Source organism: Cimex lectularius, unplaced genomic scaffold (genome assembly GCF_000648675.2).
Source record: "Cimex lectularius strain Harlan isolate CLEC.00 unplaced genomic scaffold, Clec_2.1 scaffold80, whole genome shotgun sequence".
Taxonomy (NCBI): domain Eukaryota; kingdom Metazoa; phylum Arthropoda; class Insecta; order Hemiptera; family Cimicidae; genus Cimex; species Cimex lectularius.
Genome location: NW_019392709.1, coordinates 1386186 through 1400032, shown reverse-complemented (window position 1 = coordinate 1400032; position 13847 = coordinate 1386186). Strand labels below are relative to the sequence as shown.

Below are 13847 nucleotides of genomic sequence, written 5' to 3'. Positions count from 1 at the left end.
CATAAATTGAGGAAAATAATCATCCTATATATGACCAATGCCCACTTAATTACCATCTTTAAAAAATCCATGAATGAACATAGACATCGGAACATTTTTTTTTTTATGTGGCTACGAACCACTTGGTAAATGTGATATTAACGCCTAAGGAAGAAGAGGCACCCCTCCTTAAGGATAGCGCCCTCTCAGAAGTTAATTCATTTAATTCTATAGTAGAATATTATATCTATTGAAAAAAGAGAGACTACAGTGACCAGTGAACCCGGAAGATAAAAAATAATAAAGTAATGTGGGAAATATCACATAAAAAGCAACAGAGACTATATGAATCACTGATTACAGAAAGGGGACATGTCCAAAAACTAAATTTTACAGGAAAGGCAAAAAATGTTTTAATGAGGTATTTTCTTTCTAAAATTTTGAATAAATAACAGGAACTCAATTAGGGTATTCTACAAATGTATTTTGAGGTTTTACTCAAATTTATCAATGCTTGTGAGCAGGGTAGCCACTTTTGTGTTGTGTACATGTCTCTGTTCTGCTCTCCTTTTGTTGTGGAAAAGGGATCATTTTCTACAAGAAATGAAGTTACCGCCTCGAAAATATTTAAAACAATTAAACATGCATTGTAAAAAAAAGTTTCAAACTCAATTAAAGTAAAAATATGAAACCCTAAAGAACAATAGGCCAAGCGTAAAATGAACTTAAAAAAGTGTGAACTGCCGTTTGTGGGATGTACTACTTGAGGCTCTTCGAATACTTCATTTTTCCAGCATTGACTGGCATCTTTGACGTGTAGAACTCTGCAGTTGGTAGACAATGTTAGGAGTATTTCCCTTCCTCAGCTGGAAATAGGCTACTAGGCCAACAATGAACTCAGACGTTTTAATAGTACCTGGTGCTCGAGATACCTCAAAGTAATGGCCTGATGAAACCATTTTTGGTAGTTTTTTTTAATCAATGTCGATTCAATTAACATTACTCTGAATTTATTAGGATTGTTGGAAGCAGTAACGATAGTGTTAATGAACTTGTCCAGGAGTGTACATCCGTTCGATTTTATCCAGTTTTCTTTTTAAAAGAAAATCTCGGTCGCAAGGGAGAAAAGAGTGTCCTCGCATTGAAAAATACACTTTTATTTTATTATGTGTATTATGTCCGGACAAGACTCCTTTTTGCGCTCAAGGCGGATTTGAAGCCCCGTTTTCTTCCATACCCAATCAACTGAAATGTCTCATTTTAGCACCAAACATAGCTCTATTTGTAGTACAGAAGATAGAGGGAAAAAGTAAAAAAAAAAGAAAAATACAAAAAACAACATGAATTGTACAGAAACGAATTCTAATCCTAAAAATAAAACGCGAAAGTGCGAGATTTGAGAGACGTAATTTGAGGAAGACGTTTTATTGCAAAGGAGGCTGGAAAATCATGAAAAGTGGCCGAGACGTCGTGGAGCGCACGTTGTCGGCCGTTTTCACTGAAAATGAAATAACTTTAAAATTGATTTATAATTTTTATATAAAGTGTGGTTGAGATGAAAAATTAGTGTCACGAGCGACTTGAGCTATCGTCACCGTGGTTCGAGTCCTGCTCATGACACTAGGTTTTTCATCTTAGTCACACTTTACATAAAATTATAAATCAATTAAATCACTTTTAATTAGGCTCAACTAAAACATCTTGTAGATTAATATAACTTTCAAATGTTGAAGAGCTTCTGTGTCACAATCTGTACCGCCCGGGTGAAAGCACACTGGGCGACCATATCAACGTCCAAGCTCAAATCTGTGCTTCCGCGCTCACGAGCAGCGGACGTGACGCTCTTTCTCCGTGTCCCGCCTTTCTCAGTGGGACGAAAAAAAGCGAAATATCGGGCCCTTCTCGTGTCAGAAAGCGGTTTACTGTTATTTTCGGGACCCGTCGGGTTTGGACCTCTCCACTGGAAACGGCACCCGTAAATCGCGTTTACAGGGTTATTTGTCTAAATAGTTGATCGTTAACAAAAAATTATGGTACTTGATTCCTTCTCGTTGATGCACTACAGCCTTGGATCTTGGAATCCCCGACTTTCCTTCTGGTTTTGTATCCTGACATGCAATTAATATTTAGCGTCCTCCGCTGACTGCACCTCACTATTTCAACCAAACATAATACCAAGAAACTAGATAGCGATATATTCAAACATAAAAGAACCACGTCTATTAACAGCGAGTACATTAGAATTTAAGGAGTCTGGGGGGAAAAACGCTCATTAGGAACAAGTAAAAAGTTAATTTTCTAGAAACGCACGCCACCGTTACCACCTACTTATGCAGTCTGACACACTACCACAAATGACTTCATCACAAATGATCCATATTAAGCCTTTGTTACCTATCAGTAAATCAATTCAATGGACTCTTTTAAAAATAAGACATTGGATGATTTGCTAGTAGAAATGAAGAAAAATGTCTAATAGAAAAGAAAAAACAATCCAAAGAATAAATAATTGGATCGGAACATCTTTCAGATTTTGCTGTTACGACGTAAGGGCACGTTCTCACGGTTCAACTTTTGTTGTTCAACTTTAGTTGATCAACTAAAATTGAACGAAATCTGTCGTCAGAATCTTCCGATCGACAGAGTCAACTGAACTAGTCAAATATTTGTCGTAACCCCACAGACTAGCTTTGACGCGACTTGATAATAAATATAAGTTACGTGTGTTGACTAAACGAGAGTCTTTTTAAAAAGAACTTTATTAGTTAAACACAAGTTATAATTTGAGAAGAACCTTTCCTGTTCACGGATATGATTAATCTAAATCTATCTTTACAAGTGTAAAAGGAATAGTGAACAGGGAAGGGTTTATTGCTTACAAACATTCTTCGAATCTGTACAGACGCAACATCATATGTCGCTGAACTAAGGGTTTTGTGCAGGCGTAACTTATATATGCCACAGAAAATTATATGATAGAAGAAGGAAGTTGCCAGACTTGCTACTGCTGTTTAAGAAAAGAAAAGAAAAAAAAACAGGCGAACAAAAACTGATTTAAGTCACACTTGATTTACAAAAATTGAGTTTGCACAAATCGTTGATGTAAATGTAAAACAAGGTCGGACCCAAAACCGACCCTTGGGCGACCATGTTTATTTTCGTATATTAAGACAAAAGAATCTCCTATTTGATAAATAATTCCTTATTAAATCAATTAAATATTTTGGGAATTTGTAAACTATGTACTTTGATTTATCTATCTTGTATTTTTTGTAACTTGTTTTATTAAAATTTTTCATATACAAAAGGACTGCTATAATATAGATAAATGAAACTACCGCCTATCTGTAAGCAGTCCTTTTTATAAATAAAGAATTTTAAATAAAACGAGTTACAAAAAATAAATGTAGATAAATGAAACTACCCTACATCCATAAAAGAAGAGGAATAACAAGAAAAAACAACATTTATGTAAAACTTATTGTATGAGATTAATTTAAAAATTCTAGCCTTGACAACAAAAATAAAAAAAATTACTATATGAAATGCATGTATGACCCGTGATCAACTATGGTGATCCAGTGTGGGATGTGCAAAACAAACTATGGAAAGCGAAAAATGGTTGTTGTTTATTACAAACTTAAAGACTGAAGTTGCAAGACTAAAAGATTTGGAAAATTCACTTGACTGTTTATCACTCTTCAGGCTGATATGTTAAAAAAAATAAAAACTTATTGAAAAAATAAACAACATTGTTGCTGCAGTTTATTATTTATTACAACCCAAAATTTATGGATTATTTTATGCTCTGTATTTATTTTTTTGTTTGTTTTATTTTTGCAGTAATCAATGTAGCTGCCGGAAAAGCACCAATGCAGATTAGTTCTGAGGATACTGGTGTACCTCAAAAGGCCATAGATGGAAGTACGACTTCATTTTTCAACGCTGACACTTGCACTTTAACGCGGCCTGAGAGAGTACCATGGTGGTATGTCAATCTGCTTGAACCTTACATGGTTCAGCTTGTAAGGCTGGACTTTGGAAAGCCCTGTTGTGGTAAGTTGTGCCAAGTTGATATCCAAACTGTTTTACTTAGACTGACTTGTGTTTTTAAAGGTAAAAACAAACCGGCCACCATCGTTGTGAGGGTGGGCAACAACAGGCCAGATTTAGCGACGAATCCGATTTGCAATCGTTTCACCGGCTACTTGGAGGAAGGAAAACCGTTGTTCTTACCCTGCAATCCACCCATGCCAGGCGCTTTCGTCAGCGTGCATTTGGAATCTTCGTCGAACACAAACCAGCTTTCCATATGCGAGGCATTTGTCTATACGGATCAAGTATGACCGAATATCCAACTAACTTTAACACAAGATAAAATGTTATTTTCTTACCCTTAGGCACTTCCGATAGAAAGGTGTCCACAATTTAGGGACCAACCGCCTGGTAGCACCGCAACTTACAATGGGAAGTGCTATATATTTTACAACAGACAGCCTCTACCACTGAGAGACGCTTTAAACTTCTGCAGGAGCAGGGGTGGATCTCTTGTCGAAGAGAGCAATCCTGCACTACAAGGGTTCATAAGTTGGGAACTTTGGAGAAGGCACAGGTGATTCATTCATTCCAGTTTTAGGACAGACCTAAAATTAAGGGTACTCTAAATAAAATTTATATATTTTCAGGAGTGACTCGAGTAGCCAGTATTGGATGGGAGCTGTGAGAGATCATAAAGACCGAAACAACTGGAAATGGATCAACGGTGAAGATGTTACTGTTTCATTTTGGAACCTTCCTGGTGGTGAGGAGGACTGCGCTAGGTATGACGGATCCAAAGGATGGTTGTGGTCAGACACCAACTGTCATGCCAAAATTAATTACATCTGCCAACACCGTAAGAAACTCAACAAAACTATTCACGTATAATATTTGACTATTAAATATTTTGTTTTTATCCAGAGCCTAAAGCTTGTGGAAAACCGGAGCAGCCGCCTAATTCTACAATGACGGCTGAAAATTTCAATGTAGGAGCTAAAATCGAGTACACGTGTGATGAAGGACATTTGCTTGTAGGGCCGAATTCGAGAATATGTCTTCCAACAGGATTTTACAATGAATTTCCACCAGTTTGTAAACGTAAGTGAACTCAATGACAAAAAAAATGTATTTTGTTTATTTTAAATTATATGTGCATTTTTGCCATTATACTAATTAAATTTATTAAATGTAAATCAAATTAAACAAAATCATTTAAAAGAAAATTCAACAAAACACTGGAAAATCAATTAGTGATAGAATAAAATTAACTAACAAGTTATTACCTGGTTTTGCTATTAATAAAGCATTAATCATAACATATTATTACAATTTTAAATATTATTGTAAAGATATTTACGTCAACGATGTGGGAGATGGGTTTCAAAAAATTTCTAATTCTATCGGTATTATGGTTATAGGAATCCAATGCGGTTACCCTGCCGATATAACAAATGGTGATTATCAGTTATTAAATGGCACTGTTGGGTACTTGAGTCAAGTACTTTACAGTTGCAATGAGGGCTATAAAATGACAGGACGAGCCCAGCTGACGTGCGATCTGGATGAAAGGTGGGATGGACCTCCTCCAAGATGCCAACGTAAGACAAAATTTCACATTTTATGCATGTTCCGTTCACCGAAAATATTATTTAACTGTTTTTGTTTTCCACTTAATTTTCAGCTATACTATGTGGGGAACCGCCGATAGTGGCAAACGGTGACATGTTCTTATCCAACAACATTACAATAGCCGGAACAGTTGTTGAATACTCTTGCATATCAAAGAAATATAAACTAGTCGGTCCGAAACAAATTACATGCCTTGATTCCGGAAATTACGACAAACCGCCTCCAGTGTGCAGAGGTAATTTTATTATAATTAATAGGATTTCAAATTGAAAATTGAAAATTGTACTTATTGATTTTTCAGAGGAGCCAAGAGGTGGAATACTGTCGAGCCTACTTCCAAACCGTCCGTCTACTACAAGCAGGTCTCCCCCTAGAGAAAAACCAAGACCTTTTACAACAAGACCTTCACCGAAGCCAATAACACCCGATGTCGTGCTTGACGATAACAAACTTAGTGAAACAAAGCACATCCCACACATTGTACTAGCGGGTCGCCCTCAAAACTCAGATATCACTGAGACCACCAAAAACGACCTCGGGAGAAATGGTGCCGACATTCCTGGGCACACCGCTCAAGAAGAGAGAACAACTCTTGGGGCCAAACTTAATTTAGGTAATATTATTTAATTAGAAAAAAAAAGTGAAATTTTCTGATAATTATTGTAATATTTAGGTGCAATTATTGCTCTTGGAATATTTGGGGGCTTTGTCTTCCTTGCTGCTGTCGTCACAACTGTAGTCATACTGATCAAAAGGTAAGTCTTAGTTACATTATGCGCCTTGCAATTTAGATCATTTGACTGCTTAGATGCTTTGAAAACTTATTTGTCAAAAGCTACTTATTAGCGTGAATCTCTATTTCTTCATCTACAATAACTTTTGCTTAATAAAAATATTTCTTTCTATTATTTGTTTTAACAGAACCTAGTAGAAGTAAAGGTATCAGGTATAAAGGTGAAACTAACTTTGTGATTTTTTTTACTTTCTGTTTCATTTATTTTATTAAATGTTTTCTTTGCCTTTCAAATACTGACTTTCTGTCTAATTTGACACTGATAACCTTTAAGCTAAAAATAAAATAGCTATGTAGAATCTCAGTTTTTATTAACAATGACAAATCTTGGAAAATAACGTTTTTTTATTGAACTTTATCAGTCAAGATTTGAAAAGCACTAATTTAAATTTAGCCTACAATGGTAGCACTTTCTTATTTTGTTAAAATAATTTGTGATTAATTGTTTTCTAACCAACCAACAAATTATCTGGACCATCATATAACAAATAACGTTCATTAATCCAGTATAAGTAGTTAGAGCATTGTGAAAAGTGTAGTTTTTTAATACTTACAACTGCATGAATAGCTAAAAAATATCCTAGTTGTTTCAAGGTGGAAACATAAGACATTTAAATAAGATATCGATTCAGTAAACTTGCATTACATTTGAAATAAATGTTCCTTTTACATTGGGAGGCAAAAAAATATCTTGGAAATATGTCTTTTTCTAGCAATATATTCTATTATATCACATAATAAAATATATTATTTAGTTTTAAACTAAAAAAGCTTTGCTCTGATTTTCTATTTTCAAAATTTTCTATTACATAGCACTTTCCAAGCGCTGACTGGGTTCCTCATTAAATTTACTTAGGTTACAGACTCTCTGATCTCCCACATGATGTTAAAGAGGAATTTGGAATTCTATCAGAAATGTTTATACACGAAAAAGCTCATTTAAGCTCCAAAAAACAATCAAATTGGATGGGAACTGAACACTTCGGGCCTACAATAATAATTAATAAAATCAAACACCTATTCTCAGAAATGTGGACTGACTTCATGATCCTAGAAATCCTCTTTACAACATTCTATAAAGTCTCAACAGACTACAAATGAGAAGAAGAATACAGGAAGAAGCCAGATTCAATGGTATGGTACACAGATGGCTCCAAAACAAATGAAGGATCAGGCAATTTCTGCACAACTCATTACAGAAGTACACCTCAGTCTTTCAAACTGAAATATTGTTTGTTCCTAAGAAAATCTTTAAAAAATCCTCATAAGAGCAGATATTCAAGCATCTGTTAAGACACTAGCATGTAAAAAAATCAAATCAAAATTAGTCAATACTCCAAAACTTGGGAAACACAATAACCTGATGATATCATGGTCACGAACAATTTGAATCAAGATATGGTTTTGAAGAATAAAGCAAATTCAGTTGTTACTGCCAAGCTTTCGACCTATTGTTAGGTATTCTTCAGGTAATCATACTGTTACAGTCCAATGTTAGCATAGAATTGGTCTTCAAGGAAATTTAAGATTGCTTGTAAAAAAATTGAAATATGTCAATTTGTAGATATGGTCAAGATGGTGACCTTAAATAGCTGATAACTGCATCTGCTTTATTCTTCAGGACCATATCTTGATCCAAATATTTTATGAGTGAAAAAAGTGGCTGATATTTCCAATAGTGAAAACAGATTCTTGTGTATTAGGTCACAAAGGGATTTTCGGTAATGAAAAGGCAGACTGGCTAGAAGAGGATCTGCAAGCCATATAGGCCGTGAACGTATTCTTGACATAACAAAAACTCAGAATCCTCTATCTCAAAATGGATCCAAAAAGACAAAATGAGTAGTGCATAAAACAATAATCTTATGCTAAAACAACCCTTATCAAGACTGGCAATCTCCGAGGAGCGATAGGGATATGTACTGGTCACTGGCATCGAGAAAGCATAACACTTGGGTATTGTCAATGATGGCACAATATATAGGTTATGCAATGAGGAGGAAGAAACAGCCACCTGTATCATCAGATGCAAAGCAACCGCAAAAAAAGAAGGAAAAAAAACCAGAACACTGGGGGAAAAAAAAAAAAAACCATCACACTGAAAAAAAAGCCAGAACACTGCAGTGCTTGGAGAACATAAAACTCCCACTTCCTAGTAACCATATTCATCATCAACATTATACTTTCAAAAAAGCTACAATGAAAAAAAAATATGTTGTACGAGAAGAAATTTGCAATTTGCTTATATTTAATGTAAATTTACATTTGTTAAAATACTAAATGTAGGGGAGGGATTATAAATTAAACAACTATTAAATTTAGAAACTATGAACAATTTCCTACCAAAATGTCCACTAGTGTTGTATGTTTAAAAAGTAAAAAATTACACTCTGTATTAAGCTTTTTTCTATAACACAAAATGTAAACGTTGCCTGGACAAATGATACAAAGTAATCCAGTGAGAACTGGGTTCAGCCAGACGACTCGGTCAGTTTGAAATTTTAAGCCTAATTCAAATCGTGGATAATTTGTTGGTTCCGGTTATGGTAGTTATGCTTTTGAGCATGTTGTTTAGTCAAGTTTGTTTGGGTCGGGTGTGTTACAGTGGGAGGAGGGCAAAGCTGCCTCCTAGTAGAACAATGCCATCTCGTTGGTACACACTCCTCGCGATGCCATTCCCAGATCAGCAAGTTGGAAGGCGCCAGTTTGCAAGGGCCTACCACAGTCGTGCCGGATATTTCTCTAACCCAATTTGACACTCACACACCCCGACCATGTTAGATATTAGGAACTGAATAGTACAAATCTAAAAGGTAAAATGATTTTTTATTTTAATTTTTTTTTTTTAATAAGGCTATTTATTTTGAATTAGCAAGCTTTATTACTCTTGTTTCTTATATCAAGGAGAGTAAAGCGGGTCAACTATGAAATTTTATTTGATTTATTGCAAAGCACAATCTTGATACAGTAATTTTCACAGTAAACATGTTTGGCGGTGTCAGTGTCATTCCTAGTCCACTTTCCTACTCCTTTGTGTTTGTATTTGCACTTCAGCCGTAGCTGCATGAAGCTTTTAAGCACACAGTGTAGTTAAAAAAACTTTTTGGTATTTAATGCATGTTAAGATTTAAGAAAAAAAATTATCTGATGACCTACAAATGGAAATTTGTCTTGAACTATCAATCAACCTCCGACAAAATGAATTTCAACAAATTTTCAAAGCTGTGTCATGTTATGCATGTTTCTTAAATAAAATATAATACGATGTCAGAAATTTTACACTTAAAACAAGCTATACATTAAACAAAATAATGATGTCATTAAATGTTGGCTGGGAAAGATACTGCTCACAATTACCAACAATTACATCTAAAAAAATAAATAAATTAATTAAAAAAATGCACATTTGATATTGCATATTTTGAAGCATGTTCTGTAAAATATATTTTTAAAAATATGCTAACAATATTATTAATTTTTTTAAAACTAGGAATCGTAGTGCCAAACATTATCGCCACAGAGGCTCACCGGATAGTAATACGGTGGCGTCTTTTGACTCATCGGGTTCTGAGTCGAGAGGAGGACTGAATCGGTACTACAGGCAGGCTTGGGAGAACTTACAGCAGTCTGCTGTCAAACCGTCTGCGACTACGGCAAATGGTAAAGAGACTCCGACAGAGCGGGACGGGAGCGAGCTCGTCGTCAGCGATGTGTATAGGCCGCAAGACAAAAAGAGGCATCATCACCATCAACACCACCACCACCATCATGGACATCAACACACCCACGGGCAGCACGACTGGAGGCAACATAAGAACCACCGTTATTAAATACCGTTTAGTGCTGATTAAATTCATTAATGGCTGCTCACAAAAATATGAAATTAATCCCATTTTAAACTGATGTCTATATCTTCATCATCAAGCCTGCCTAATGACACAAATGTTACCAAATTCTTAAACATTCCCAAACTTATCAAATATTAGCAATATCGGTTCGAAATGCGTATTCCAAAATGTATATATGCAAAAAGTGAGCAGCAGACTCAGGCTATATAACATGTCAAAATGAGATAAATCTGACTGATTTTAGAATTTTTATTTTTTTTAAGAATCCCAATATTTATAACTAAATATAAATGTGATTTAATATGAACTAAATTTTTTGTTAAAACAGATTTTTTGAACACTTTCAGGGCTCACTTTTTTTTTTTTTTAAGTTAATATGATACACCATTCCAAGATAATATATATGGTTTGTATATATGAAAAAAACAAGAAACTAAAAGTATAGCCAAAATTAAATTCAATGAATTCCTTAGCCTGATTTTAAATGTTACATTTTAAAATTTGGCTGAAGAAATTCTTGACTGACCTACTAATTAGTGAAACTTATGTGTTATGTTGCACAATACAAATGTACCCACCTATAAAAAAATATATATAAAAAATTGCGGAAATTATTTTGATAATTTTATTGATTTTTTTAGTAACAAAACTTATTTATGAAAAATAGATGTTATCGAATGTGATTCTTTAGAGAAGTGGAGTATTTATAAATATAATTTTTTTTAAATAAATTTGTTGTAAATAAGAATGTTGTATTTAGGATATTTAATTATCACTATCACTTGTAATTATGTACCTATATTTAATTAGAGAAATATATTTTAACAGTGTTAATTTTGCATTATTCGTTATTCTCATTCTTAAAGCCCACAAACCTCCCACTCAGACCTATAAGCATTCTTCCTTTAATGTACAAAATCCATGAAAAATTCCTTTAATAATAAGCTTAATACCCATCTTAGATACTCGTGTGCTAGAAAATAAAGCAGCACAGGCTATCGGTAGGGTCTGGCACCACTAACGCTTCCTACCCACTTCTTATTACATTACCCTGAAAGCCTAACAAACCGCTGCTCCTAAGTGAGGTGTGGCGATGAGTTCTGAGAAGTAAGATACAAGCTGGCATCCCACAAGGGAGCATCCTTGGTCCCATTCTTTATATAATTTAAAATGCTCTTACCTATACACTCACCATCATCACCATGAATTTTGTCTTCTAATTCAAATCCTATCCAAGCTGCCTTCAACATCCAAGAACACCTTGAACTTATCAGAGGTCCAAAAAGTGAAGGACAAGACTGAATGAAGAACAAGATTTTATGCATCTGCTTTGGATATATGGAAAGTGTTTCTGCCAACCCATCCAACATCCAGCACACCCAATCCTTCAAATCAAAAGTCCTCAGACGAATCACCAACGCTGTTTACTTCGATACTAACCTCACTATCCACAAAGACCTCAACATTCCTTTTCTCAACAAACTGATGCCTTCCCAATACTAACAGTTTCACACCAGCTTCTTGATCCAAACTGACCCTACTGTTTCAGCCCTCTCATCATATTCCCACCCTGAGAACCCGACACATTGCCATAATGGCCTCGAGATCTTGCCCCTTATTCCCTCACACTAGTGCCAGATTGGCTGGATTCTTACGGCATGAAACCATGCAGTTCTGGCATTACAATTCAGTTGTTTCTGCAAAACCCTTGTCTCCATTTATTAATTTATTAATTTTGTAAGGTAAATGATCCTTGCTTTGTAAAGACGCATAAACATAAGACACGGGAATAGGCTTAATGATGGGTATTTTCCAAGCTGAAGAGAAGATTAGAAGCAGGGTGTATCACTGGTAGGCAGTTGCAATTAAATTACCATTTAGCCCATTGTGACCAGTTGTGCAAGATTTCTTTTTTGCAATAAGGTTAAATCATTGTTGACTAGTTGGAAATAAAAATTTGAGCTTGAAATCCCTCATTATTTCTAACCAACACTTCAGAAGTTTTGGATTGTTTGTTGGTGGAAAAAAAAACTGATCAGGAAAGTGTTAAAGGCTTAATTAACAATGAGTCAAGAAGTACCTCTTGATGATGATAATAATCATCTATTATGATAGATGATAATAATCATCTATCAAATCATATTTAGACTATCCAAAGGCTCAACTAAATGAATGCTGATTTAAAACTATTGAGCTGAGCATCAAGTCACCACATCAACAAAGAGATCCATTTGAGACTCTGAACTATTAAAATTCGTAGAACTCTTGTATTGAATGTTTTAGTTTGTAAGTGTTATATTAATTATTTTTAAAAAAATTCGGTCTCTCAAACTGAAACCCTGACTTGTAGAGTCAGTAGTAACTTTGCAGAGAAAAATAGAGAATATAATTGAAAAAACAGTTGTGACAAAAAATTCAATGATCCGGCAAGAAGTGATTGTAATGAAAGAAGCGCTGGCACCACTGATTACTAATAGGAATCCATGTGGATACGTGTTACTTAATATTGTAAATTAATTTAAAAATTTGGTAAAAATTACCTTTAAAATTTCTTAATGCATTTATGTTTAGTGGTCCAATTGACCATATTAATTATTTCAATTAATTATTCTTTTTATGTAAGGTCTTGGTTGAAATGAAAAAGTTACGATCAAGTCACAAAGCTCAAATGGTTAAAGCAGTGGCGTATTGAGCCGAAGGTCATGGGTTCGAATCACGCTCATATCACTAACTTTTTCACCTCAACCAAGACCTTACATAAAAAGAATAATTGATTGGTTTGCCAAACAGTAAAAATAGATATGTGTAAACAGTAAAAATGTAGAAAAACAATTCTTACTTTATGAAAGGAGTTGAAGGGGGCGTCGGTGGTCATAATGGTTTAGGCGTTGACACAGCAGTACCAACTGTAAGGTAAAGGTCCCGGGTTCGAATTCAGGGCAGCTGGATTCAATCCCAACATACTTACATGTTTTTCTTTTTTTCAAAAACATCGACAATCCGAGGGTTGATATAACCTCTGCTGTTGTGAATCCTGTTGCGAAAAAAAAGTGTTAAAAAACCTTGTAGAATTAAACATAAAATTTCTAATCTAAATACAGAAATTAGTAACACAAAGAATTCTGCTTTTCCAGAAACATTGAAAATTGAATATCTCAACATGATCCCCACTTAAGGGCGAGCCCGAACTGTTAGCAAAATTCATCGCTATTTGTTAGAAATTAATTGATACATTTTATGCAACGACAAATCCTGGAGATTTTCAAAATGAGTATTTATTAGCAAGCGATAATTCGAAAATTCAAATGTCAATGACAGAAATAATTTATAACTTGGTGCAAATAATTGGATGGAAATCAAAGGTGCACTATTAACTAGCTATTCTGATAAAAATTTTAAACAGATAAAAAACGTAAAGGTATTTCCACCAAAACTGATCAGGTACTCACACCATTTTTGACATCACAAAAATATTTTGTACACCCAAATCAAAGAAACTATCAACAAGCAAACCTGACGCCAATGTAATATGTATGCTTTTTTGACAAGTTCACTTGTTT

The 13847-nt window shown here is 34.6% G+C and overlaps 1 protein-coding gene and 1 long non-coding RNA gene across 3 annotated transcripts in view; one reads left to right on the top strand and one right to left on the bottom strand.

Moving 5' to 3' along the window:
- LOC106665505 (sushi, von Willebrand factor type A, EGF and pentraxin domain-containing protein 1) overlaps nt 1-10891 on the top strand; it is a 91740-nt gene extending 80849 nt beyond the window's left edge. Inside the window, exons 3-13 of one of the 2 annotated variants that reach the window (XR_001340316.2) lie at nt 3823-4035; nt 4096-4319; nt 4380-4591; nt 4665-4873; nt 4939-5115; nt 5436-5615; nt 5699-5881; nt 5948-6259; nt 6320-6401; nt 9045-9252; nt 9930-10202. Coding sequence is in view for 1 of the 2 variants with exons in the window: in XM_014392001.2 (XP_014247487.1) it covers nt 3823-4035; nt 4096-4319; nt 4380-4591; nt 4665-4873; nt 4939-5115; nt 5436-5615; nt 5699-5881; nt 5948-6259; nt 6320-6401; nt 9930-10269 (2132 nt within the window). In the remaining variant the exon portion in view is untranslated. Of the gene's footprint in view, nt 1-3822; nt 4036-4095; nt 4320-4379; nt 4592-4664; nt 4874-4938; nt 5116-5435; nt 5616-5698; nt 5882-5947; nt 6260-6319; nt 6402-9044; nt 9253-9929 lie in introns of both variants that reach the window. The other variant, XM_014392001.2, reaches the window with a different exon arrangement.
- The window catches only part of LOC106665979, a 90747-nt gene extending 77583 nt beyond the window's left edge, over nt 1-13164 (bottom strand). Inside the window, exon 1 of the long non-coding RNA XR_001340370.1 lies at nt 13127-13164. This is a non-coding gene — a long non-coding RNA (uncharacterized LOC106665979). The remainder of the gene's footprint in view (nt 1-13126) is intronic.
- Nucleotides 13165-13847: the final 683 nt, after the last annotated feature.